The 26,327-nt window shown below is 32.9% G+C and overlaps 4 protein-coding genes across 6 annotated transcripts in view; 2 read left to right on the top strand and 2 right to left on the bottom strand.

Annotated features, from left to right (window-relative positions):
- Positions 1–3,204: 3,204 nt before the first annotated feature.
- On the bottom strand, positions 3,205–12,622 carry LOC135134896 (major facilitator superfamily domain-containing protein 6). Of its 2 annotated transcripts, none has more exons than XM_064063776.1 (8): positions 12,378–12,622; positions 12,229–12,320; positions 9,586–9,941; positions 9,121–9,532; positions 5,743–5,930; positions 5,213–5,683; positions 4,528–4,711; positions 3,205–4,352 (listed from the first exon to the last, which is right to left on the bottom strand). In XM_064063776.1, the coding sequence occupies exons 2-8, from the start codon at positions 12,290–12,292 to the stop codon at positions 4,270–4,272; spliced, it is 1,758 nt and encodes a 585-aa protein (XP_063919846.1). In that variant the 5' UTR covers positions 12,293–12,320; positions 12,378–12,622; the 3' UTR covers positions 3,205–4,269. The 2 variants fall into 2 exon arrangements, with proteins under 2 accessions (XP_063919846.1, XP_063919847.1); XM_064063777.1 differs by having other exon boundaries at positions 4,543–4,711.
- A 54-nt stretch (positions 12,623–12,676) lies between these two features.
- On the bottom strand, positions 12,677–15,067 carry LOC135135128 (protein SDA1 homolog). The gene is made up of 3 exons (XM_064064125.1): positions 14,352–15,067; positions 14,060–14,303; positions 12,677–14,010 (listed from the first exon to the last, which is right to left on the bottom strand). Exons 1-3 carry the CDS (start codon positions 14,985–14,987, stop codon positions 12,740–12,742), a joined length of 2,151 nt encoding a protein of 716 aa, XP_063920195.1. The 5' UTR covers positions 14,988–15,067; the 3' UTR covers positions 12,677–12,739.
- A 245-nt stretch (positions 15,068–15,312) lies between these two features.
- Positions 15,313–17,690, top strand: LOC135134960 (mitochondrial DNA helicase). 2 transcript variants are annotated; one of them, XM_064063868.1, is made up of 7 exons: positions 15,313–15,694; positions 15,745–15,953; positions 16,004–16,431; positions 16,479–16,629; positions 16,680–16,829; positions 16,884–17,393; positions 17,445–17,690. In XM_064063868.1, exons 1-7 carry the CDS (start codon positions 15,433–15,435, stop codon positions 17,607–17,609), a joined length of 1,875 nt encoding a protein of 624 aa, XP_063919938.1. In that variant the 5' UTR covers positions 15,313–15,432; the 3' UTR covers positions 17,610–17,690. The 2 variants fall into 2 exon arrangements, with proteins under 2 accessions (XP_063919938.1, XP_063919940.1); XM_064063870.1 differs by having other exon boundaries at positions 16,884–17,389; positions 17,445–17,570.
- A 56-nt stretch (positions 17,691–17,746) lies between these two features.
- Positions 17,747–26,327, top strand: part of LOC135134961 (glycosyltransferase 25 family member) — a 34,385-nt gene continuing 25,804 nt past the window's right edge. The window contains exons 1-3 of the mRNA XM_064063871.1: positions 17,747–18,033; positions 18,131–18,359; positions 24,296–24,948. Coding sequence (XP_063919941.1) covers positions 17,855–18,033; positions 18,131–18,359; positions 24,296–24,948 — 1,061 coding nt within the window. The 5' untranslated portion in view covers positions 17,747–17,854. The remainder of the gene's footprint in view (positions 18,034–18,130; positions 18,360–24,295; positions 24,949–26,327) is intronic.

The following is a 26,327-nucleotide window of genomic DNA, read 5'->3' as shown; positions in this document are numbered from 1 at the left end:
TCAATGTATATGATGGAAACATTAATCAATAAAATATTTACGTGGTCAAAAAAACTATCAAAGATTTCTAAAAACAAAAAAGGTCTGGTGTAAAGTAAAACTTGTGCAGACAAAAAATTACGTGAGGTTCAAAACTGCAGAGCATGGAAATTTACGTTCAATTTAAATTATATAGCAAAGAAAATTACGGAGGCTAAAATTGTGAGATAAGAGAAATTGCGTGAGGTGAAAAATTGCAAAGCTAACAAAATTATATGAGGTTAATATTTGCCACACTTTAGCAACCATTCAAACAAATAATTTACATGATGTTAAATTATGCCACACTTTATCAACGGTCAATCAAAGACTTTACATATGTTAAATTAAGCCACACTTTATCAACGGTTCAAACAAAGAATTTACATGATGTTAAATTATGCCTTGATCCAAGTGACTGGTTACTTAAAACATTTAGCTTTGAGAGTTTATATCGTGAACTGTCTCTGATAAATAAACACAAAATGGATCCCTCGACGCAAGAAAAGCTTCTCGGTGATGTAATTCCCCACGTTGCGAGAAAAATGTCTCGGCGATGTGATGATGATAACTGCTTAAAGGGAAAAATTTAATACCCTCGTCTCTCGGTCCACGATATTATGATTTCTAACGCACTTTCCACGGTCCTTTTCCCAGAGTGGGAAAACGTTAGGTTGATTTAACTGCCGTAATGAACTATTAATAATCTTGTATGTGGAATTAAGAAGTGTTATAATGTAACATTTAAGTATAAGAATCCAGAAACCTTATTTATAACTTAATAAACAAAGAATGAGTCCTGACTAAGTTAATTTCATGAAATCTCCTAGCAAGTGCTTTGTCTGAACAATCTGATGACTGTTAAATTGTGTTGAACCAGTAACGATTAAAATCCTAACATGAACTGTGAATTTATAAACAACGTGTTAGCGTCGGTCGAAAATTCGCATATAATCTGCTTCGAAAAACAGCAATAATTAGCTACGCTTGTTGAGGAAAGTATGGCGTCGTCGTCGTTACGATTAATTTTCGTTAAACAAAGGCCTTCCCCTTTTTATTAACTACCAAACCAACTAAACTTAATCTAGCTTCTTCACCCAGTGCCTTCAAGACTCAGACCAAACAAAAACAATAGTGACGCGTCACCCCTCTACAAAGCAAGCACTCTTCATTACCAACCCTCTCACTAGATACTCCCCACAAATTTCCCTAGAAGAGCTACCAACTACCAAAAAGAACTAAACTTGCACATGGTTGCTTATGTTTAACGATTTTTTTTATTTAATTTTTTGCAAATTCAAATTATTTAAATGCGATTTCGCGCCGTTGTTTTTTTTCAGCGCGAAATTTTGATTTAAATTTGGTCACCACAACACTTTGGTTATATAGCTGGTTGTTTCGCGCAGATAGGGTATAAAGCGTATAATATGCGGCAGGTTTTTTGAACATAAAAATGTCAAGTGCGTGTTATACCTGTGAACAGAATCGAGAAAGAGTGACAAGTAAGAAATTAAGTTTCATTCTCGTTACAACCAAGTTTGCCATTTCTTCGACGTCATCATTGAATTAAGATTTTTTGAGTCGTCTGTTTAAATTTTTCAATTCAATTATTTGCATCTAGTTGCGAGCATGTTAAACAAATACCGCTAAAAATAAGCTGGACCTGTTTAGGAAAATCGTGCTAGCCAAATACGAGTATAACAAAGAGCCGGTATTTAAGTTCGGTATGGTGTTATACATTTGATCAGGCCGCATTATTCGTTGGCAAGGGTAGTGAAAGAATTCAAGGCCAACTCAGGGTTATAAACGCTTGGCTGCTCCAATACATTCCTACATGTTTGATTCATAGAATCTTTGCTCCTTTCAGGCAAGCAATCGGGGAGGAGATCAAGGCTGTAAATTATCAATAGGTGCAATAAATCCTAAGCGGTTTATTCAGGGCTTGCAATAAAGACTTTTGGAAGCAGAAAGTCAATTTCACTAATTGTTGGTCTCTACTTTACTAAAGTTGCGTCTGTCGAAGCAACAACCTTCCTCTAAACATACTTAAAGGTTAAGTAACCTCGCACTTTTGTCGATATCTGTAAAATTACAAGAAAGTTATGACGTTTTTATAACCCCTTGACCCTTACTAAGTTGACGCTGACATTTAAATTTATCAAGTCATAAGAATGCGTCAATTATGCCAATAGAAAAAAATTAGTACAACACCAGATGTTCAGATATAAAAAAAAGTGCGCACAAAAATGAACTGATCGAAAATAATCAATTATATTATCTGTTATTTTAACGAATCCTTTCTAATGACACGCAGAAGCTATTTGTGTAGTAAGAGCTCCTTAAAATAAAAGAAAAACAGTGCATTTTTAACATATAAATTTCGAAATCTTTCTTTACCCTTATTATTACCAAATATCGTGGTCGTAATTACATTAATCATTGATAAACTGTACAATACTATTTAGAAAATCGTCGACTGAACTGTTAACAGTACCTAAGTTTCCAAATCTCATATCAAAGAGTTAAGTGTAGAAAAAAAGCTTCGAAAATTGATAAATAGGTAAGTATTTAAATATAATGAAAATACAGTCGTCAACGAAGACATAAATTCAAACGTAATTGGTAGATGCTTAAAAAATAACGTTGTGTTAGTGGTTTTTTTAGTCGTTTTGGTCGTTCCAGCAACCTTAACCACTCATTAAAATGTGGCAGGTAATGGATTTATTGCGTAAATGACTATAAATACACCACTGAGCATACATGTAGGTACCTACATATCTTTCATTATCTATCTAAATAATGAACACCGTTTTAAACTAAAACATTGTAGTGTTATCTAAATGAAGAGCTTAAGCTGATAAATTTTTCCACCGCTGTCGTGAGTGCGAACGAAATTTCCAGTGGGTGAATATTGTTAAAAATATCGCTGATTTCCCCATCCGCAGACGTGCGTGAACGCACACTCATTTTTGGTGCAGTCCGTAGGAGCAGTTCTTCTCAGCCGCCACTTACTTGTTACTCATTGACTTATTATAGTTGATTGTGATTTTAGTGCAACTTCTGGACGTCTTCCAAGGAATGACTCGATCGGAATAAATATAAAAATTTCGAACAACGCACATAACTAGGTATTATGGTCAACATGTTAAAGTTCTAGAAAAGTGCAGGTATTACAAAACAAACACGCTGATAACGTAACCATTTAATTTACACAAAAAAGTACAAACATAACAGAAACAAAACCTTGACTAATTAAACTTAATAAAACAGTAAGTTTGACATAGATACAGGTAAGTAAGTGGTAGTAAATTTGAAAAAATGGTAAGTAAAATAAACAACAATTTTAAAGATATTGGAAACAGAAAAGGGGTTACAAAGTCATAACAAGTAAGTATAATTACAATTAAAAATAAACTTATCTATAAAGGAACAATGGAATAAATTAAATACTGCTTAAGGCTAATTTTTTTATTATGCCCAATAAATACTTCGTTCAAGCTTTTATCACAATTGTCTATATTTAAATTATATGTCAAGGCTTTTGCCTTTTATCTCTTTGAGCGTACATTGTATGTATGAAAAATATGTTTTCATTTTTCGTTATTTTCGTCATAAAAATGTAACAATGGAGTAACCTTGACATTCATCAAGGTCAGATAAAGGAGAATCTAGGCAGTCTATGCTTACATTTAAAATGATAACAAGATTAAAATATAGGCCTTATGACAAGTTAAGTTTATATGTTCCCTGAGCCTTCCATACTTAAATACATACCTACTACATAACAGAAATGAAAGTGTTTTCAATTTAAATAGGCGCTAATCTCTCACTTTTTGTACGATTGCAGCCTACTTCAATTGAAAATTTATTCGATTTTCGTCATATTTCGAGACCAGTTTGTATTAGAATGTGATCATTATAAAACATCAGTGCATTAAGTAAGTACACACATAATCTGGCTCAAACATATTTTGTTTTTATACTTTATATTGTAATGTTTTATAACGGTCTGTATAAATTATCATATTAGAGCCTTTACAGCAAACATTTTTCTGTACGAATAAATTAATTTCAACAACGACCCATAAAACGGCATAACTTACCAATGTTATTAACAATAACGCAGTATTATTTCGAATTGTGACTGTTCACGTTCACCTTTATAAGGAGTTGTTTTGTTGATTGTTCAGTATACTATTAATAGTAGTAAACTCCATGAGAAGTTTGATGGTGATGACTGATAATAAACCGTTATTCAACTAATGTCAGTTCCTGCTGATCGTCATACAGTGTGTTTAGGGCTTCTGCAGGCGATGTGTAATGAGCCTCATGATCTAATAAGATAACGAAAAGAAAAATAATTTACACATTTATTTATACAATTATCATTTGTATGTCAACAATAAAAAATACAAAAAATCACTACATCGTTAATACCTTCCACTTGGACTTAAGTACTGCTACTTATCTATTTATTTTAGTTAGAAGTTGTTTTTTGTTTAAACCCACCTGAACCTTTATTACCTGTTCGTCTAATTAAATATTGAACACCGGCATGCAATAAACACACTATAAGGGCTCCGATACCGAACAATCTGAACGTCCAAGGTCCTCCGTATTGTGCATATAAAACTCCAGCTGTAAGACTTCCCAGAGACACACCTACACCTTCGAAGACGGCGCCGACCAGACCCTTACAAATAAAAAACCCATTTTATGTTTGTAACATATGTATAAACTCGTAAAAACTGGCTTCACGTTTTTACGACTTCAGTAGTATTTAGTTTCCAACTTTGCAATCGTTATAAAAGAAACAATTATATATCAATGTCAAAAACTGCATTAACAAAAATCTTAGATTTGCTATCGAGACTTTTTACTATTTATCAAAATTAATCGGGCAACATTTGTAAAATTTTGAAACAAAAAACAAAATTTTAGTTTAACTATACTGAAAAATTTAAAGGCAAAACTAATATCATTATTAGCGTTATCATTATTATTTGTTTGATGTGATTTTTTTTGCTGATAGTCACGTATGCCGAGTGTGATAAATTTTTAATTGCCGTTAATCGTTACATTACAAAGAAACATTCAAGTACATAATTAAATCATTACACATCTACTTGATGTCTCATTGTTAAAATATAAAGTTCCCAGAGTATGAAAGTACGTACTCGATATGATAACATACCTGCATTGTTGCCTCCGTCCCTGGCGGTGCCACAATACTAGCATATGAGGCCATACAAGCATAAAACAATCCAAAAGTCAAACCGTTCAACAACTCAATGGGAAGAAACCACCACGGATCGGGAATAACAGAATACAAAATGTACCTTATCCCGATCACTAAAAGTACGAGTGACATCGCATTTATGTGCCCAATTCTCTTCAAAATCCTTCCAGACCAAAAGAAAAATGGCAGTTCACCCGCCAATGTCTCTATGGCCATTACAATCCCTTCAAGCGTTTTGATCCACGTTTGCGAATCGCATCCTTGATTCTTGGCTAAATCTTCTATTAAAAAGAATAAAAAGTTCCAGATCAAACCGGTACACATCCCCACCGCAATGCACCAAATTAAGAAGACGATAATTCGGAAGTCTACTAACAGTCGACCAATGTCTTTGAGAATACTGGTTGATTGCGTTTTTTGTACGTTCTAAAATGGGAGAGATTGTTAGCGGTTTGATGATTTGGACTTGTATGGGTTATGCTTACTTTGATTTTGGATGATACGGTGAAATCTAGAAGTAAGAATGCGAAAGATAAATAAAACGCCGCTTCGAAATTTTTTGTGGAGGAGCCTTCGCTTAGGGAGTCTACCATCACACCTGATATAACGGAAAATATTCCCCATCCTAGTGCTCCAAACATTCGTTGGTATCCGTACCTGTTTGGTTTGTCACCTACAATCAGGACAGTAGTAAATATGAATATATCATACTTTAACCGCCACTATCTATGATTCGCAAGCATTATGTTACGAAAACACACTCTGTTAACTTGTTTATACATTTGGTCTGCAGTGCATTTCTCATCCACCCATAATAGGAAGCGCATCAACAATTACTTAAAAACTATGAACACATTGATAAAGCGCACCGCTATGCCTGCGTTTCTAGTGAGTGTTCCCACTGAAAATGTTTTAATCAACATTTCAACAAGGACACATATATCAATTTTGACACGTGCAGTGTAATACTAATAAATTACGGGTGTACTGTTCTTGACACCTGATCAATTAGAAAAAAAAGGATCAGTAACAGTGTTAACAAAATAGGTCCAAGGTTACTTCGACAGAACTTCCCTCGCTCTTGAAGTATAGTTCAACAAATTCCGCTTCTTTGAAAAATTATAAAAAAAATTGTTTTCTGATGACCTTTAGATATGAAAAACCAGTGGTGTAAATGACATCTCGAACCACCTGCGCCGCGGGGGCGCAAATTTCAAGGGGGTGCCGTCCGCAGACATACGGACAATATGAAATATTTTCAAAGCAAATAACCAACGGAAAAGAGTGTATTATTATTAGTAACTTGCTTAACTTCAATTGTTTATGTTTATACATCGAAAGAATGTCACGTAGAAATGTGTTTATTTGAATGAGTTGTCTCCTCAAAACAGAGGACTAAAAATACAATGGAACAAAATGTTGTGAATATGATTATTATTATTCTTATTTGATCATAATTAAATAAAGACGTGGGTGTTCTCACATTTTCTATAAAATGAGGTTCTTAATTTCATCAATAAAAAATTGGTCGAAGACTATAAGTATAATCCGACAAATCCAGCTATTTAATAAAAATTATAAAAATTTATTTTGCCAAATTGTGCAAAATTTTGGACGGTTAGGGAAAAATTCAAAGCGGATTCGTACACCACACGCATAAGAGTATATTGTTATATAACAGTTAAATCAAATTAACATAGAATACTTTGAAATGACGTCATCAAATTGGTGCTGGGGATTATTATAAAATTTTGGTTAGCATTTAACCATCTGTATGATATTTCTAATAAGATATCCAAAATTTGACAACAATGGGTCCAGCAGTTTCGGAGATTACATGTCTAATAAAAATGGATACAGACAAACAGACAGACGGAAATGGGATATTACTTTTTTCGTACTGTAGGGGTCATGAAACGTCGAGAAAATATAAAAGTGGCCTTAGTTTACGCTCGGGAAGTAAAAAACAAAAAACCTCACACCACATTCGAACGTTACAAGTGTGAAGGCAAACACTTTTTGCGACAAGCGAACGAATACCCTTGTAGGAATTCCGCTTATAGGTATTACTATAAAAGCTTGCTGCACAATTTCGATTTTTTTTTTGCGAAAATTTGGATGGTTTGGGGAAAATCTCAAGGCGGATTCACAAGTGCAGGAGTAATTTATAAAATTTAAATCCTGCAAAATTTGACAACAATCGGTCCGGTAGTTTTGGAGAATATCTGTCCAATACGAGTAAAAATCTGGACAGACGGTAGATAGATAGAAACGAGAAACGTCGAGAAAACATGAAAGTGGCTAGTCGCCAGATGGACTCAATTACAATACTTTCTTTAACTTACGCTCGGGAAGTAAAAATTGTTCAAAAGTTGTTTAAATAGAATTTTCCTCGCACCCAAATTGAAATATTCTAACAAATTAAGTCTTAGGAATAAAATATCGATGAGGGTGGGATTTGAACTCGCGGACGCAGAGTTCCAGTTGCTCAAATTCAATGCCTCAGACCTCGTATTAGTTATATGAAGCACGCGGCAAACCAAACATTTTTGTAAAATAATTGTGATTAAAAATAATGGCGCATTCATAAACCACAAGTGTAGGACTGTATTATTTTATAAAATTTAAATAACGTTTAATATACAAAATTTTGAGGTGACGTCATAGAAGTGTTGATGGAGATAAAAGGCAAATTTTGGTTACGGTTTTACCACCTATAGACCTATACGATATTCATAACATATATTTAAAATTTGATAACAATAGGTCCAGTAGTTTCGGAGAATATCTGTCCAAATCTACGCAGACGACGGACAGAGGGCTAACGGCGACAGACAGACAGACGGAAACGGGAGACCCGCGACCTTCGCATTAACAACACTACAATAAAGCAACTAAGCAAGCACGACCGACGCGTTTCAAGGTCTTGTTAGTACTTATAAAAGGTTGGTATAAAATTTCGATTTTTTGCTACAATCTGAATCCCTAGGACAAAAAATCTGGGCGGATTCATAAACCACAAGTAGAAGAGTATGTCATTTTATAAAGTTTAAATAGAATTGGGTATAAAAACATTTAAGTTGACGTCATCAAATTGTTGGTGCTTGCTATAGGCTATTCCGAAAATACCAACGTATAAAATTTTACAACAATTATTGTTTCGGTGTTTTCGGAGATTATCTGTCCAATAAAAATCGACACAGATGACAGACAGACGGAAACAGGAGACCTATTTCAAACTATTTAATAATTTTTTGAAATGACGTTATCTAATTTTTGGAGGTTATAAAGAGACAAATTTTAGTCGATGTTTTGTAATCTAATGGCCACGCTGCTTATTAATATCTTATCAAGACTTCAAAGAGGTTTGTTATGCTGGCTTGAAGATATATTGTAGTACATATTTTATTTTACGCATTTTATATATTGACGATATCTGTACGTCTACTTTCAAAATGTGGATATTATAAGACGCAAATAAAGGAGAATTTCACAATATAAATATTGAACGAGCAAAATTTTGTGATAACGCCGTTATATTTTTAAAATGTAAAAAAAAAACTTTAAAAAAATCCATGCCTATCTTTGCTTGTGTTTTTTATTGCTTTTTCAGTATAAATCTTGACCAGCGTTTTACTTTGTACAAAATTTGAAAACGTATCTAACGTCGGAGATAAATAAATTATTAACAGATTGTCGAAAACCGACATTGTTGTATTCTAGAAGCTGTGAATGATGAACTTGGCTATAATAATATACAGCTTAGTAAATAAAGTCGGAGAAAGATAAATAAAAAACATTTGGTGTGTTTGAACAGGTGCAGCTTAGACATCGATTATAAATTTAATTGTTTGCTTACCCACCTAGCAACTCAAAACAAATGGCATCTCCAATACTAACAGCAATAGCTTGTCCAATCCACCCCATAATCATCAGAACGAGAAAGATCCAAAACTCGTACATATTATACACATCGTCATCACTAACGGACGCCGACGACACAAGACTATTGACGTCAAAATCATTGCACTTTATGTTGCACGTTGTCGATATGTGACAAACGTTTCCGCAAGTACACAAAGGTTCCCGCTGTTGACCATTCGGCAGCGTCACATGTTTGAACATAAAGTATACAACATCTTCCATTTTAGTAGTCTTTGAAATGTTAACATGAGCGGTAAAATCTAAAGTAGCTGGATGATTAGTTTCGTATTCTGGCAGACTCCAGTTGCTGGCTATCACTTTCCAAAACTGTTCTTCCATCGCACAACTAAGCTGCAGAGGAACACATAAACATTTGAAGTTTAGTCTACTTTCTATATACACACTTGACAGTCTACAGTTCCGAGTCTGTTTTGAAGACTGTTTATCAGACAATCTTCAATATTGGGATTCTTGTTGATGGAAGTGTCAAACACTGCATCACCGTCACAGGAGAAGTGCACTCTTTGATCTTTCGGGATTTCTGGAGAAAAATTTATTGCTAAAAACGCAGCTGCCGTTAATAGTTGTGCGGCCAAAAACATTAATTTTTGGCACCTAAAGCGGTCAGCTATAGCACCAACGATGGGTTTAGCAAGCATTCCGCTTACTGGTAATATAGTGTAAATTACTCCTACAACCACTGATGAAAATCCTAGCTGTCTTGCATATGTAGAGAGAAAAGGTTGGACTGGTCCTGTTCCTGTAAACATGTTAGAATTCCTGTGTGTATATGGATGTATTAGAACTGATTTTATTATAACTGTATGAGACGCCTAGCACAACCGCGAAAATAACTGCAATCATGAAGGGTTCGAGAAAGCGTCAATTTCAGAGGTTTTGGTGTGTCAGTGGCTATGTCTAGATAAGATGACAGAGATGAAAAAAATATACTTGGTTCGGAGGTGGGTTCATCAATTACAAGTCAGGGTCACTATTGGAGGCGTGGGCGAGGATTCAGAGGGAAGGTAATGTACTGTAAACAGACTTTGTTAAATATGACTAAATGAGTTATAAATACCCAAAATAAATAAACAATTTATATTAATTACACGATTCAACTGGATTTAAATTGTCCATGATTACTTTCATATGGTGTCAAGAAAATTTCAAAGATGGACCAGTTTTTTACCAACAATTTACAAAGTTGGCAAAAATTCTCGAAAAAAATATAAACAAAATTAGTTTTGTGTTCAAACGTTTGGGCAAAGGTTTGCAGTCTGACTGTTTTAACAGAGAAGTTACGCAACCCAACACAATTCAATATGAAATTACATTTAAATTGCGATGTTAATAGTCAGTCCTTCAACTTTCTGAAAATAGTTAAAAATAATACTCCGCTAAATAAAATTGCTTATTTTGTTAATTCTCAAATAATAGGTTCTCTAGCAACAAATTTTCTTTTGAGCTTAAAAAGCATCTATTACGGGTTTGGAATTTTGCAGCGTCATCGAAATGTTATCGTTACGGATGTGAGAGTTGCGAAAAATCCAAACCACACTCAACTTTAATTTGCGGTTGTGCATATTTTCTAGAAAATACAATTTTCAAGATTTTTATTTTTATTTTTTCTCAAATGATTTAGTTCTATGAGTTTTTGCATACTTAATACATTTTTACTTCACACTAAATAACACGTTCAACATTTGCCTACAAATTTGTTAAGACGTTTTGTTTCTTTATTTTTGGACATGCGGTGTATTTAATAATGACAATGATACAGTTTATATTTAAAAAAAAAAAAAAAAAAACATATAAATAAGGGAAATGGTTAATATTAGCTGGAACACAATGCATTGTTAAAATTTTGGAGTTTATCTGATGATCAGTACAATAAAAAGGATTTTTTGGCTAAAATGATTAATTACCAAAGAAAAAATGGTTGCGAAAGTATTTCCTGTACTTTAATAATATTGAAATATTCTTTTCGTTTGGATGTTTTGAAGAAATAATAACAACATAAGTAACGTATAAATTATAAAATTGTACTATTTTACTCCTCATCAAATAAAAATCATGAGGTGAGATTTAAAGTTGACAATTTAAAATTTGCTTTAGGAAAATGGGAATAACTTTTATGGTAATACTCTTGGAAAAGAACTAGATTTTATCAATTTAGGACTGAGAAAGGAGTAACAGAAATAAGAGGCGAATACCAGACAATATTTTTTGAGAATTATAGAAATTCCTTTTCTTGGTAAAAAAGAAAATTACCTATACGCGTTTATTTTGAATCAAATATTGGGTGATTTTTTAAAATTCTGCTCTAGTTAGTCACGATGCTTACGTCAGCCGTTTCGATTGCACTGATGACGTACGCGTCATGGCCAACTAGAGCATAAAATCAAAAAAACACACAAGACAGAAATTTTGTTCCATTTTATTACAACACGTTATTTTTCGGTTTTTATATCACGCTAAATTCAAAAACAGAGAATTAATATTTCAGGCAAATATAATTGCTGTTTTATCAGGAAAAAGCAAATTAGACGAATTTGGATAAACCATAAAAACATACTGATGTATTAAATGGAATAAAAGAGGATAAGCGTTGATTGCGTATTTGCATAGCGATAATATAGTGATTTTAATTGCTGTCTTGGTGCACATGTGGTATGATATTTGATAAGTTATCTTGGTTATAAACAAAGTATTGTAATTTTACAATGTCTAGAATTTTTTTAATAATCCAATTTATTTGAATTTTTATGCCAAAACCAGTACCAAATCAGTGGTAAAAGGATCACATTACATTTCAAGTTAAATCAAACTTCATTACTGAATGACATAATACTTGTTACAAAAAGCAGCTGTTTAGGACCACAATGAGTTAATTAACGTCTGTTATTGCTGTTCTTAAATTATGTCAACTAATAAGAGTTTTGGCTTATTGCGTCAGAATTTCATTTAGGTATACTTTTTTTTGGAAAATTTTACCCAGCTTCTTGTATGCATCTACTGACAACAAATGTATCCAAACACATACATACCTGCATTAAACAGGAAATAGTGAGCTTTCATAGGAAGCAAATCTTTGTTAATGCGATCAATCATTTTGGTAATGATTACAGTTTCGCCTAACCTGAAAAATTTAAAATTAATTTATATTATTTTATAATTACCATATTTTGTTACATACTTATAAATGTATGAAATAAAAATGAGACTTCAACGTGGTATCAGAACCAAAGTGGAAAAATATTTGCTTCAATAAACATAAATGCACTAATAATTGACGTAAGGTTTCTGATATAGTATAGTATTTGTAGGTAGCGGCTTTTTTCTTTTATGGTAATTTAATGCTACCAAATACCATTATTACCATACCACTACCTTTGCACCATGTAGAAATTTCTAGGTTATATGTATGTCGTCAATCTGTCAAAACGTGACGTTTTACTGACAACACATTTTGCGCGAATTTGAATATCAACAATATAAAAAGCAACATTATATTAACTTCATAAATAAACAATTAATGTACAAATTGTCGCTTTACATTTATTTCATTTTTTTTAACTTAATCAAATGGTTCCTAAGAGCAATTTGCTTGTCCTTGAAACTCCGTTTTCCTTTGCTCTGCACTTTGTGTTTAACCATAAGGTAATTCTTATTTTTCCGCTTTTCTCGGTTGGTTTTTGAACAATGAATATTCATTCTTCCATCTTTATAACCAAACTTCTCTCTATCTGCTTGTCCTGCCCTGACACTTTCTATTCTACTTTGCTTATCATGTTTTCGTTTTTTATAAATGTTCTCAATATCGCCCAATTTCACGAATTCATTCCGTTCATTCGACTTTGTTTCTTCAATTTTTCTCTTGGCACCTTTCTTGGACCCTTGAATGTGCTTCTTGATATTGGCCACATCAATTCTTTTAAAATCTTCATCTGTTAAAATCCTATCAATTGTAATTTGATGCGCTTGTTCTCTTTTAGAAGTCTTTTCATCTTTTGACCTTTTCGCTTTTAATATTTTCCGTTTTGGTTGCGTCTTTTTTTCAACTTCAGTTTCTTCTTCCTCTTCTACAAGATCTTGGACGCTTTCATCATCATCTTCCTCATCCCCAGATTGTTCTTCACTTTCACTATTTGTTGCATCATCTTCACTCACATTTTCTTCATCAGAAGAGTGTTTTATGTCTATCCACTCCTCATCATCTGAACCTGATTCTGAATCTATTTCCACTTCTTCATTGTCTTCCCGTAGAAGTACTTCTGCTCCTGGTACATAATCTTTGGCGTCAACATGTCCATAATTCATAGGAGTTAGTTCTTCAGTGGCTTCTGTAGGACGCCCTCTATCTTTTTTATGCAGAAGTTCAGGGCGTGTATCTCTGAACAAATGTATTAAAGATTTAGCTGCCATCATCACTGAACGATCCCTATATGTTTTATACATAGCTAAATCTCTCAATAGATCTTCACTCATTGCTAAAGGACATCTGAAACATATTTCACGTACTGCATTTAATCCTATCGCCATCACGTCAGAGGAATTTCTTTCAGTAATAAAATTGTTTGCCAAGGTTTTTAAAACTGATTCAATAATATCTGGAGGAATCAAGTCATGACTAGCTTGTGCTGCAAATTGCAGTATTCTAGTAACTTCACGTTGATGGGGTTGCAAGAAGCGTTGAATATATGGGTAGTAACTAAATAAGAAGAGCTGATGTAAACCAATAAGGCGAGATATAACATCTAGTGTTATTAGTTTGACTTCAAATTTTTTGTTTGTTGACTCCAATTGATGAAACAATTTTTCAGCCATTCCTGCAAAATTATCATTACAGTGTGTTATTTAAATTAGCAAATTTTCTACCTTGTGGGTCATGAAGTAAATGTATTGCAGAAAAATTAAAAGTAGGTGCTGCAGATTTTTTCTTGTACGCTTTGGAAGCCAACTTCTTCACTTTGTTCAACTGCTTTTCCCTTTTTCTTGTTTTTTTGTTTACTTTATTAGCCATCATTACTTCTTTCGGGTCAACTTCATCTTCAGAATCAGAGTCTGAATCCTTTTCTTCTTCATCTTTACCAACGAAAAATTTTAAAGAAGCCACCATGACCTTTAATAATAAAATAAAACACTCCAATAGTCACAACTTGATACTTACTTTTGTAAATTTCGAAAAACAACCAGTCGCAATAACATTGACAGTTTTGGCGTCATTCCACACATTTTTCTTGTACAATTCAATCATTATATCGACTGACATTTTTGCCGCCCTTGAATTGGTATCTTTTAACATCGTGAACATAAAATTCTGCAACGATGTGTTCAGTTTGGCATTCTTATGTTTAGCGTTCATGTTCTTTATGTCTGTTATAATGTGCGTTTCTAGAAATGTCCTCAACGCTTTATCTTGACACCTCAAAAGCTTAAAAAACAACTCCAACAAGTCTGTAGGGGTTAGCAAATTTTTGTTGCGTAACAGAATAAGAGCTCGACAGAAAGTCATCCTCATTGTACTATTCAACACCGTGCTGTTCTTCTCAAGTAAATCGACCAGTTGTTGTGGCAATGTAAGTAACTCTTTGGGGTAACAATGAGCCACTTGTGCCATAAACATCACAAGATCGTCCAAAGTTTTATTAGTTTGGTCAGGACTTAACTGGAAGGCTTCAATCGTATTCAGAAAATGTTGGTGCTGTTGTAAGAATTCTTCATGGTAGGAGGCTGGATCTCGTTTGATTAAGTTTTGTAACTGTGGTAAGTTTTCAGGGAGTTGATTATTATGTCTTCGTACCATTTTGCATGGATTGTTTGAAATCTACATGAAAATGACAAAATCAACACGTGTGAATAGGTTATGTTAAGACAAAGAGGGACTCATCAGGTATGCCAACAGCACGATGAAGTATCAAATCATGAATCCAAGTTTTTGCTCAGAAATGATTATAAATATGGAATAGTGCAACGAAAGGTTTAATTTCTTTATTTTAGAAAATTTTGTATTTATTGGAGTTGTTGTTATGGTCATAAGATTCAAATAAATATAAAATAGGAAATATTTTTTAACTGGGTGTTTGTAACCCTGCTCATTTCAAATTCCCTGCATTTGACAGATTGATGTTTGATTTGATGAAAAAAATGAGGTTATGTTTGTTTGGCCTTACTAGAGATTGCTTGTTGTGTTGGGGTTGAGTGGGGTTTGGGAGTCATTTGTGATCATTTTTTTTGTGAGTTAATTAAATATGTCATTATTTAAAATATCCAGGTTTAAACAATTAATGTTATGCACTCAAAGGACCTTAAAATCAAAGTTAATTGTTAGAAATTACAACGATATTCCATTTGAAGACATACCAGAAGTATCACCTGCTATGATTAAGAAGATTCTAAATGATAAAAAGATCAGTTTTGATGAAGGTTTTACTTGTTTTATTGTTCATTGTACATGCCACAAAAAAACGTCTAAAAATACCCCAAAGAATCTTTACATTAATAAAACAACAGGTTTGGAATAAATGGTGAATGTTACAAATGTTACAATAAATATTTTTTAGGAATGTTCATGTGTTCATGTTGTAAAAAAGCTGGTCAGTGGGACTTTTTTAACCATCATTTTTTCTCTGCTGATGGAAAACCAAAGCCATTAGAAGATGCAGATTATCAAAAGCAGCTAACAGAATCTCTTAAAGAAATCAGGGAAAACAGTGAAGTATTACTAAGTAATAATAAATTTGAATCTGTATTAAGTAAATTTAAACTTCCAGTAAGGTGTGAAAAATTGTTTATTACCAACATTACAATGGTTATTTTTAGGTAGTGTCTAGTAACTCCATACAAAATTTAGATATAAGAATTGATAAACCGCTGCAGAATCTCTTTTTGCCTTTAGAAAATGTTGAATCTGAAATAGTAGGCTACAGAAATTTAAATTTCAAAGAGGAAAATGACGTGATACTACCACATTTAATGTATGGGGGCCTGCTAATAGGAAAAGCTTTAAAAAACAAAGATGTTGCAATTTTGGTACCAAACATTGCAGACTTCTTAGTTCTTTTAAACGCAAAAGTGACACAGAATGTTGTTTGTCTGCCAAATGGAGTTGACACTTTATCACAATATGTTCTTCCAACTCTGGAGAGATTTAAAAAATTAATTCTGTGGTTTGGTAATGACATTAAGTCATGGGATTCTGCAAGAAATTTTGCAAAGAAATTAGGGGAGAAACGATGTTTTTTTGTGAGGTGAGATCTTTGTTAACAACAAATAGTAAAATAATTATATATTTTAGACCTAGTGAAAAGCAGTTGTTGCCTCATCTTGTCGAACATCAGGATTTTAAATCTATTGTGAATGCAGCCCAACCAATTTGGCACAAATCTATAACAAACTTTGGCAGTCTCAGGGAGGATGTGTTTTATGATTTAAAAAATATTGATAAAGTGTGATTGATATTCTCAGTTTGAGCCTCAATAACTATTTTAAACCACAGGTTGAAGGAGTGAAGTGGAAGCGTTATCCAACTTTGAACAAAATTTTAAAGGGCCATCGTAGAGGAGAACTCACTGTAATAACTGGACCCACTGGTTGTGGTAAAACAACATTTATAAGTGAATATTCGTTGGATTTGGCCATGCAAGGGGTATTAACTAATTATACATTTTTATAAATTGACAAACCTAGATCTTTAACATAGGTCAACACACTGTGGGGTAGTTTTGAAATAAGAAACGTCCGTCTGGCGAGAACAATGTTGCAGCAATTTGCTGGTTGTTCTCTTGATGAAAATTTACATTTATTTGATACCTGGGCTGATAAATTTGAAAAATTACCCATCTATTTTATGACTTTTCATGGACAGCAATCAATCAAAATTGTTATGGATGCAGTGGAACATGCGACGTACGTCCATGATATAGCTCATGTTATAATTGATAATGTTCAGTTTATGATGGGTATAACAGAGGATTACAAACACATGGATCGATTTTGGGCCCAGGATGTTATTATTGCTGCATTTCGCAGTTTTGCCACCAGGAAAAACTGCCACGTTACTTTAGTTATTCATCCAAGGAAAGAACGGGATGAAGAAGATCTAACTACAAGTTCTATTTTTGGTGGAGCTAAAGCGTCCCAAGAAGCCGATAATGTGTTCATAATTCAAGATAAGAGGTTGCTGTCAACTAGGGGAAAGAAATATTTGCAGGTGTTAAACTCATTTGTATGCTTGAGCGTTGTAATCAAATGTATATTTTAGATTTGTAAAAACCGATACAGCGGTGATTTAGGAATATTGCCGTTAGACTTCGATAAAGCAAGTTTGAGCTACGCCACTAAAAAGAAGAAAGAAGAGAAAAAAGAAAAAGTGCAAGATAAAGTAAGCAAAAAGGATAAAAGTGTAGAAACGATAAGTGATAGTTGAAATAGGAAATGTATCTCATTATACACTGGCAGTTGTAAGATATTTTTGATATACTTATTTTTAATAAAATGTTTTTGTTTAGCGGCGGATTTTTTGAATTTCGCGCTGTTTATATAGCGGGCTTTGCCTCCTGGGAATCAGCTGAGATCCAACACAACACAAAAGTGTGGTTGGAAAAATTATTTTTTATAACGTTAAGTGAAAAATCGAATTTTCCAATGATTCTACGTTGAAATACGGTAGAAATGTGTCGGCGTTTCGTGTTGTTTTGCGTTATTTTGTGTTTTAAGTATGTGGCGTTATCCGAGTGGAAAAAACCCACAGTTTTCATTGCTATTTTGGCCCGGAATAAAGCTCATACATTACCTTATTTTTTAACAACTTTGGAGAACTTGGCCTATCCGAAAGATCGGATTTCGTTGTGGTGAGTATTGACGTTGTGTTGACACCGGCTCAGGTGTTTTAAATATCGTGACGTGACAGTAGATTAGTGGCGCCAATTTTGAATGTTTTCGTTTTAGGATTAGAAGTGATCATAACAGTGATAAAACCGTAGAGATATTGCATAAATGGATTGCCACTGTGAAAGATCAGTACCATATGATTAATACAGCATTTGTGGAGGGTGAAGAATCATATGTGGATGAGCATGGTCCCGCTCATTGGACCAAAGAAAGATTCAATCATGTCATAAGTTTGAGGGAATCTGCCTTAAATTTGGCCAGGGATCTTTGGGCAGATTATTTTTTGGTATGTAATGGAAAATTTCTATATATTTATAAGCAATAGCATCTCAGCATTTAAACTACTAACAGAGTATAAAGCAAAATTGTTTAAAAGAAAGAAAAAAAATTGAAGTATCTATGCTGATGTATGCCCTCTTATGAGTTCACGGAAGCAACTGTTAGAAAGTTTTTTGTTATTAAGGTGTATTTCTGTAATCGTTGGTAACAACATTTCTCTATTTTTTTAAGTGGACATTTCACTGGAATAAATTAAATTAAAGCATATTTGTATATTGTTCGTATGAACGAGTACTTGCATGTTTTCCTAGACCATGAAAAAACAGATGTCCCGTTTCCGTCTGTCTTTCATCTGTGACAATTTTTATTAGACTGATAATTTCCAAATCCTACGTAATCAAAATTGCATTTGAATTAAGTTAAACAAAGCGTGTGCAAGAAACAAATGGTTTTACATCCGATACTTTATTATTTTCGGATTTCGTAGAGGGTCGGTTCTCGTCTTGAAAATTAAAGTGCAATTGATAATAATCTGACAAAACTTTTGTAAAGAGCATTAATGTAGATAACACAATGATCTTCAAGTCGTATTAAAAGTTTTCGTCGTAACGTTTCATAACAGAGACTTACGAGCAGAAAAAGATGAACAAATTTGAGGCGCGCAAACTTTTGTATTTTCGTTCCTACAAAAAAATCTTCTCAACTTTTGTATAAACCATTTTCTGGTAAACTATTTAACTAAATTCTTTTCTATATGCGGGTTATTTTTATCAATTTCTTAGCGTTGCCACGGGAGGTATGTTATTTTACGAATCGTGTACTTTAGAAGACCGGATTTGGAAATGGCACAACAAGCGATGGGAGTATTTTAAACTTCTAATAAAAATTTTAATAAAAGAAATTTACAACTTAGATTCTTGTACAAATAAATAATAAAGAAATAGAAAGCTTCATTTTCTTTTTGTAGAGTCCAAATTTTCTACATTTGGAACTTTAAAATTCTTTAGAAAACATTGGTTATGTTCTACTGTACTTCAGGGATGCGGGAAGTTCGGTATAAATAACTTTAGACCATGTTTACTTCCCGAGCGTAAGTGAAGGAAGTATTGCAATCGAGTCCATTTGACGAATGATCTCTTTTATGTTTTTTCGACGTTTCATGACCCCTACAGTGCGAAAAAAGTAGTCTTTTGTTTCCGTCTGTCTGTCTGTTTGTCGGTTGGTTTATTTGTCTGTCTGTATCCATTTTTATTAGACACCTAGAATCGATTGTTATCAAATTTTGTATGTATATTAGAAATATCATATAGATGGTTAAATGCTAATCATCCCCACCAACAATTCGATGACGTCATTTTAATAAATGATTTGAATCTTACACAAAAATATATTCATATACTTGCAGTGTACGAATCCACTTTCAGTTTTTTAGCTAAACGTTTAAATTTTCGCAAGGTATAAATCACGTTTTATTCCCGACATGGTTTGAACGTCTCCGTGGCGCAGTGTGTGTATCGGAGATAATTGCAACCTGCGGTACTACGATTCTGGTTCGATGCCGAACTTGACTCTTTCCTTTTTTTTTATTGCATTGGTATAACGCTGTGACTACTTTTCTTTTATGCTGTGACTAGAATTATCCATGTTGATAACGTCATCACAAATTTTTTATTGGTTAACGTTCGTCTTATATTAGTACAGAGTTTTATACAATTTTGACTTTTTTTTGAAAAAATCTGGATGCCTAGGGGAAAATACAAGGCGGATTCATAACCCACAATACAGGAATATGTTAATTTATGAAATCAAATACAGAAAATAATACAAATTTTGGCTTGACTTAAAATAAGTATTTCACCTACAGAAACTTTTAAATACAGTATAACCTCGATAATCCGAATTAATTGGGGAAAGGTGTGTTCGGATTAGCGATTTGTTTGGATCAGAGAATTGAAATTTCCCATTATGTATGTATTATCTCCCTTATGCAAATTTCGACCCATTCTCGACGATTTTCGAAATTTAACTAAATACTTCCATGTAGATCAAGTCGCAAAAAAATCCGAATTTCACACCGAATTTTCCGAAAATGTTGCTCCGTTATCATAAACATGCTATATTTTTGGAATCAGTACGTCGGGATATATATATCTCTGAATTTTTTCAGAATTTTTAGGCAACTTTTTCTAAAATGAAATTTTACACTGTGGTAGTACTTGCCAAATAAGCTACCCTCTAAGAAAATAAAAGGCGGGTGGGCCAGGCTAGTATTTGCCAAAATAAGACTCATTTTGATAAATGACCTACTCTTCTAAGAAAAGGTACTAGCCCCGCCCACCCACCCTATATTTTCTTAGAAGAGTAGGTCATCTGCCAAAATCAGTTTTATCTTGGAACATATGAAACTGATTTTTGGAAATGACAGATCCTCTAAGAAAATAAGGGTGGGTGGGCGGGGCTAGTACTTGTCAAGATAAGACTGATTTTGGCAGATTACCCACTCGTCTAAGAAAATAAAGGGTGGGTGGGCGGGGCTAGTACTTATCAAGATGAGACTGATTTTGCCAAAATGACATATCCTCTAAGAAACTAAGGGTGGGTGGGCGGGGCTATTACTTGTTAAAATAAGACTGATTTTGGCAGATGACCCACTCTTCTATGAAAATAAAGGCTGGGTGGGTGGGGCTAGTACTTGTTAAAAATAAAAAAAAATAAAAATCAAAAAATGACAAATTGAAAAATCAGATAAATGAGAAATCGGAAAATTGTACAACTGCATAATCGGAAAATCAAAAACTAAAATATCGAAAAATTAAAAAAAAAAAAAACAAATCTTATAAAATCGAATTAAAAATTCCTCTTTTCATTTTTTTTTAGTTTTTAGATTTTTCAACTTTTGAATATTTCATTTGATAATTTTTTTGACAATTTTGCAGTTTTTAATTCAAATCTTTTGATTTTTCAAGTTTTAACTTTACAATTTTGGAATTTTTTAATTTTTAATTTTTCAAGTTCTCAAGTTCAAATTTTTCCTTTTCACGATTTGTCATTTTTCGATTTTTTACTAAAAGAACAAATTTATTCGAACCGAAATTTTAAAAAATCGAAAAATCCAAAAATTGAAAATTAGAAACAAAATTTTCAGATGTTTTAAAGTTACTGTGAACATGGCAATCGCTGGTCAAAATTACTTTTTACTCCCTTCCAAAAACTCGGTGAATCAAAAATCGAAAATTTAAAAAAATATACATCTATTTTCTCGATGTTTTTAAAAATCAAATAATTGAGAAATCGGAAAACTGCCACAATTGTAAAATTAGAAAATCCAAAAGTTTTTTTCAGTTGCCCAGAGAAATCAAAAATTGAAAGACAGATCAAAAAATTGAAAATTTAAAAAGCGAGAAATCGAAAAATTCGAAAGTTGAAAAATCGAAAAAGTGAAAAATCTAGTAGTACTCGCTGCGATAAGACTGATTTTGGCAAATCATCTATTCTCTAAGAAAATAATGGGCGGGTGGGTGGGGCTAGCACTTGCCAAATAACCGACCCGCTAAGAAAATAAAAGCCGGGTGGGCCGGGGTAGTATTTGCCAAAATAAGACTTATTTTAGCCAATGATCTACTCTTCTAAGAAAATAAAGAATAGGTCATCTGTCAAAATCAGTCTTATGTTGGCAAGTATGAGACTGATCTTTACAAATGACATATTCTCTAAGAAAATAAGGATGGGTGGGCGGGGCTAGTACTTGTTAAAATAAGACTGTTTTTGGCAGATGACCCACTCTTCTAAGAAAATAAAGGGTGGGTGGGCGGGGCTAGTACTTTTTCTTAAATTTAGCTAAGTACTTTTTCTTATAGATTTCGGGGTGCAGAAGTCACTATCGGCCTCATTTCTTCGTTAACTTCAACATTTTTTCCAGAATTAGTTAATTAATACAGTGCATTGAAACATCACAATTTTTAAGAATTTAAAAAAATTCAAAATACAACACGTACAGAAAGATCTTGCGTCATTTTTGCAAGTAGGTGCATGTTTTCAAGTTCTGTTCAGATTGCAGAGCTTTTCTTAGGATTAAAGAGATATCGACTTCAACTAGCCTCTGTTCGGATTACTGGATGTTCGGATAATCGTGGGTTCGGATTATAGAGGTTATACTGTAATGCATATTTTTAAAATATGTAAATACATTTTTGTGCAAATAATTTAATTAAAAAAAACTTAATTTGCGTTGTTTATTTAAACACATGTTTATACTTCTGTAGTTTTAATTGCACATTTAGTTGTGTTAAGCGAAGCAACAGTTTTTATTTCTTTGATATTTTTTTAGAAAATCACAAATATTTTTTTCCTCTTGCAAACTCAATTCGGCGACATATTGTAGATTATGTAGGAAGAAGTATTAAAAATATCACGTTTTCCAAAATTAGAGTTTAGAGATGTGTCAAAAATCAAATTTATTTTTAAAAATGAAAATTTTACGAATTTGGAACTCTTGACCGATTTAAACTTATTGTATATATTTATAAAATCGTAAAATAACGAAAGCATTTAAAAGAAATCTGTATGGCAAGCTTGGTGTTATTTTTACTTTCTGAGTTTCAGCTAGGGAAGTATTGTAATCGAGTCCATTGGGCAACTGGCTACTTTCATATTTTATCGACGTTTCATGACTCCTAGAGTACGAAAAATATGTCTCCCGTTTCCGTCTGTGTCGATTTTTGTTAGAAACTACTAGAGCGATTGTCATCAAATGTATTTTAGAAGTATCGTGTAGATGGTAAAACGAAATCAAAATTTGTCTAATCATTCCTACTAACAATTTGACGACGGCGACGTCTTGGAAAAATGTTTTTTTATAAATTTTATAAAATAACATACTCCTTCCTGTACTTATAGTTTATGAATCTGCCTTGATTTTGTTTATTATTATTATATTTTTTATTGTTTAATCCGACTTCTTCTTTAAAAACATAACACGAACCGCCATAAGCAGAGCCGTGGTCTTCGGAGATGAGACGTCTGTGGATGGATGCCGACAGGCCGCAATTTTTTTTTATTGATCAAATCAAAAACGGTTCATCGTATTTTCCGGAAAATTTAAGAATACAGTACTGTTATTATTAGTATTACACTGCACCAATCCAAGTTGATATACGTGTCCTTAGTAAAATGTTGATGACAACATAACAAAATTTCGTTGTGAATAACTTATTTAAAACATATACGTATAACATGCTTTTTTACCTGTAGTTTAACAATCCATACCTAGCTTCATTTTATAATTATAACTTAGGGGTTATTATAAAAAAATAAAATTTGCAAAATTAAATTCTGTAATTCTATAATTCGTTCGATTGTCCTTCAGGAGCGAGGAAAGTTCTGTTTAAATAACCTCAGACTGTCGTATAAAATTAATATTACCTTTCTGCAGCATTAAGTGCAACCGAACACTTCTTTCGCCGAGAAACAAAGAAAATCTGTTGTATTGTGTTTCTCGCGTGTGTTTTGTTCGCCCTTCTGCACTTAACCATAATTCGCCCGTTAGTCAGTCGTCCTACTTCTTGTCCCATTGCCAATTCCCATAAATCTCTCGTTTTCTCCTTTATCTAATTGAAATTTATTTAATTTGTTGCTTTACTTGTTCTTAACTATTTTTCCATCCTCCTAAACCGGTTTAAAACACAACTATAATATCCACAACTAAACCAATCGTTTTTCATGGGATTGAAAATACAAGAGTAACAAATTTAAATTTTGTTTAGAAGAAGTAAACCTGTTGAATATTTTACTACTTAGCAAGAGCTCGATGAAAGTTTTGCTCTCAGGCCGTATCCACATTTAACGGTTTTAACGTGTTTCTACATCTACAACTTTATTAAGTCGATTTTACGTGAACTTGATCAACAACTCAACATCTCTAAAGAGAAATATTTCTCTTTCCAGGCCTTAGACTGCGACGTTTTTTTAACGAATCCACAAACACTAAACATTCTCATATCAAAAAATTACACCATTGTGGCCCCAATGTTGAAGTCCGAAGGTTTATACTCCAACTTTTGGCACGGGATGACTGATGATTACTATTACCAAAGAACCGACGACTATAAACCCGTATTAAATAGAGAAAAAGTGGGTTGTTTTAATGTGCCGATGGTACATTCTTGTGTATTGGTTGATTTAAGAAAATACGTATCGGATCTGTTGACATACAATCCCCAACAAGTGCCGAATTTTGATGGGCCAGTTGATGATATTATCACATTCGCTATCGCAGCGAATCGGAGTGGAGTGTCACTGAATTTGTGCAATGATGAAACGTTTGGTTATGTTATGGTGCCGTTGGAACAAGATGATAAATTGATAATGGATCTTGACCAGTTGACTAATATTAAGTTGGAAATTTTATCTGAAGAGGAACCTCTAGTTGTTAGTAAATTGTTAGAATCTTATATATCATTTCCGGAGAAGGATACGCTAGGATTTGATAAAATTTTTATGATCAATTTGGTGCGGCGGCCGGAGAGGAGAAGACGTATGAACTTGTGTTTTGATGAGCTGGGACTACATGTTTCAGTTGTGGATGCTGTGGATGGAAGGTAAGAAATTTCTCCATATTTTATTTGTAGCATGAGAATATTATGTGGTCCAGCGGTGTATGTTATGTGGGCATGGTAACTTTTATTAAAAAAAGCTATATGGAAGCTATGAAATTGTTTATAACAATATTAATAATATTTTAAGATATTACCTTTTGTGGTAAATGGAAATTCCAGAATACCAAGACATAGAACTTTAAATCATTTATTAATATGTTATTTAACCACATAGTTAAGAAAAAATTAAACACTTTTTTTTAAGAGATTAATTTATTCAGCTTTTCTGGATTATTACCTGCAATAATGGATTAATAAGTGTAACTGACAACAGGGTGAAGATGGTATAAAAGGTTAAAAACTAAGAATATGTTGTTATTTAAACAAAAAAAGTTCATGTCATTTCCAGAAAGAATATAAAACATATTTATACATTTTAGAAACTCTTGTTGGTTAGTTAAAGTTATCTGGAAACTATACACATACAACTTTTTTTAGTGGAACCCCTATACATTTTTACATGTTCTAATTAGGGTGTTTTTGTGCATTATTCCAAGGATATTATTATCTTTAAAATTTCGTAGCAATTTCGCCAAGTTATGCCAATTTTCTTGACATTTTTTAGCAATACAAATTTGCAACTGGGTTATTTTTAATATCTGTCATGTAATATTTAGTATACATATAGAGTTAGTATAAAGTCTCGGAAGGTCAAATAAATGTGTTATTTAAAAGGTATTTTTTTTAAATTAGGTTGGATATATAGCTTAAAGTAGCGAATTGATTCCAACATTTTTCCTTTTTTTATCGTTTTTGGTTTGATAGAAATGGCTTCCTGCTTTTTTTAATGGGACACCCAGTGTAGGGAAGAGTAAAAAAAACTCACTTTTCAAATAACAGTTATTTCGAAATTTTTTGTTTAATTGAACATGTAGAACTACTTTTATGAAATGAAATCACGTTTTTCACAGAGAAAAATTGTGATAAAAGAAATTAAAACGATTTGAGTCAACAAAGTGTATGCACAAATTATACAGAATATCATGTTTCCGATGGGGCAAATAAACATAAATGTATAGACATTATTAATTGTACAAAAGTTCAAGTTACGTAAAACTTTTAACGATTGCAAAAAAATCTATTTTAGTAGTAGGTAATTAAAAAATGTAAATCGTTTTTCTTTTGTGTATAAAAAAGTAAATTACCTACGACAGGTTGTTTGGCCGAAGCTAAAGTTTAATCAAGTCTTCTAAATTGAGTGTGTGTGGATGCGTATGGAAACATTTTTTAGTAGGTAAACTGAAGTATCAGTTAATGCCGTTACGTAATTAAGCGTTTGCTTTGATTGGGAGTGTTGCACTCATCGATATCAGATTGTATCG

Source organism: Zophobas morio, unplaced genomic scaffold (genome assembly GCF_036711695.1).
Source record: "Zophobas morio isolate AGI-343-1 ecotype UQ-CSIRO unplaced genomic scaffold, CSIRO_AGI_Zmor_V1 ptg000024l, whole genome shotgun sequence".
Classification (NCBI taxonomy): domain Eukaryota; kingdom Metazoa; phylum Arthropoda; class Insecta; order Coleoptera; family Tenebrionidae; genus Zophobas; species Zophobas morio.
This window is presented reverse-complemented; position numbering and strand designations above follow the sequence as displayed.

What these genes read in the sequence shown, in the direction of transcription:
- LOC135135128 (XM_064064125.1), bottom strand. Translation starts at nt 14,987, where the DNA reads ATGGTACGAAGACATAATAATCAACTCCCTGAAAACTTACCACAGTTA. An exon ending in GTTTTTCGAAATTTACAAAA is followed by an intron (nt 14,304 to 14,351) that starts GTAAGTATCAAG and finishes TTATTATTAAAG; the next exon opens with GTCATGGTGGCTTCTTTAAA. An exon ending in TTTACTTCATGACCCACAAG is followed by an intron (nt 14,011 to 14,059) that starts GTAGAAAATTTG and finishes ATAATTTTGCAG; the next exon opens with GAATGGCTGAAAAATTGTTT.
- LOC135134896 (XM_064063776.1), bottom strand. Translation starts at nt 12,292, where the DNA reads ATGATTGATCGCATTAACAAAGATTTGCTTCCTATGAAAGCTCACTAT. An exon ending in TCGGAACTGTAGACTGTCAA is followed by an intron (nt 9,533 to 9,585) that starts GTGTGTATATAG and finishes GTTCCTCTGCAG; the next exon opens with CTTAGTTGTGCGATGGAAGA. An exon ending in AACAGGTAATAAAGGTTCAG is followed by an intron (nt 4,353 to 4,527) that starts GTGGGTTTAAAC and finishes TTATCTTATTAG; the next exon opens with ATCATGAGGCTCATTACACA.
- LOC135134960 (XM_064063868.1), top strand. Translation starts at nt 15,433, where the DNA reads ATGTCATTATTTAAAATATCCAGGTTTAAACAATTAATGTTATGCACT. An exon ending in AAACGATGTTTTTTTGTGAG is followed by an intron (nt 16,432 to 16,478) that starts GTGAGATCTTTG and finishes TATATATTTTAG; the next exon opens with ACCTAGTGAAAAGCAGTTGT. An exon ending in GGGGAAAGAAATATTTGCAG is followed by an intron (nt 17,394 to 17,444) that starts GTGTTAAACTCA and finishes TGTATATTTTAG; the next exon opens with ATTTGTAAAAACCGATACAG.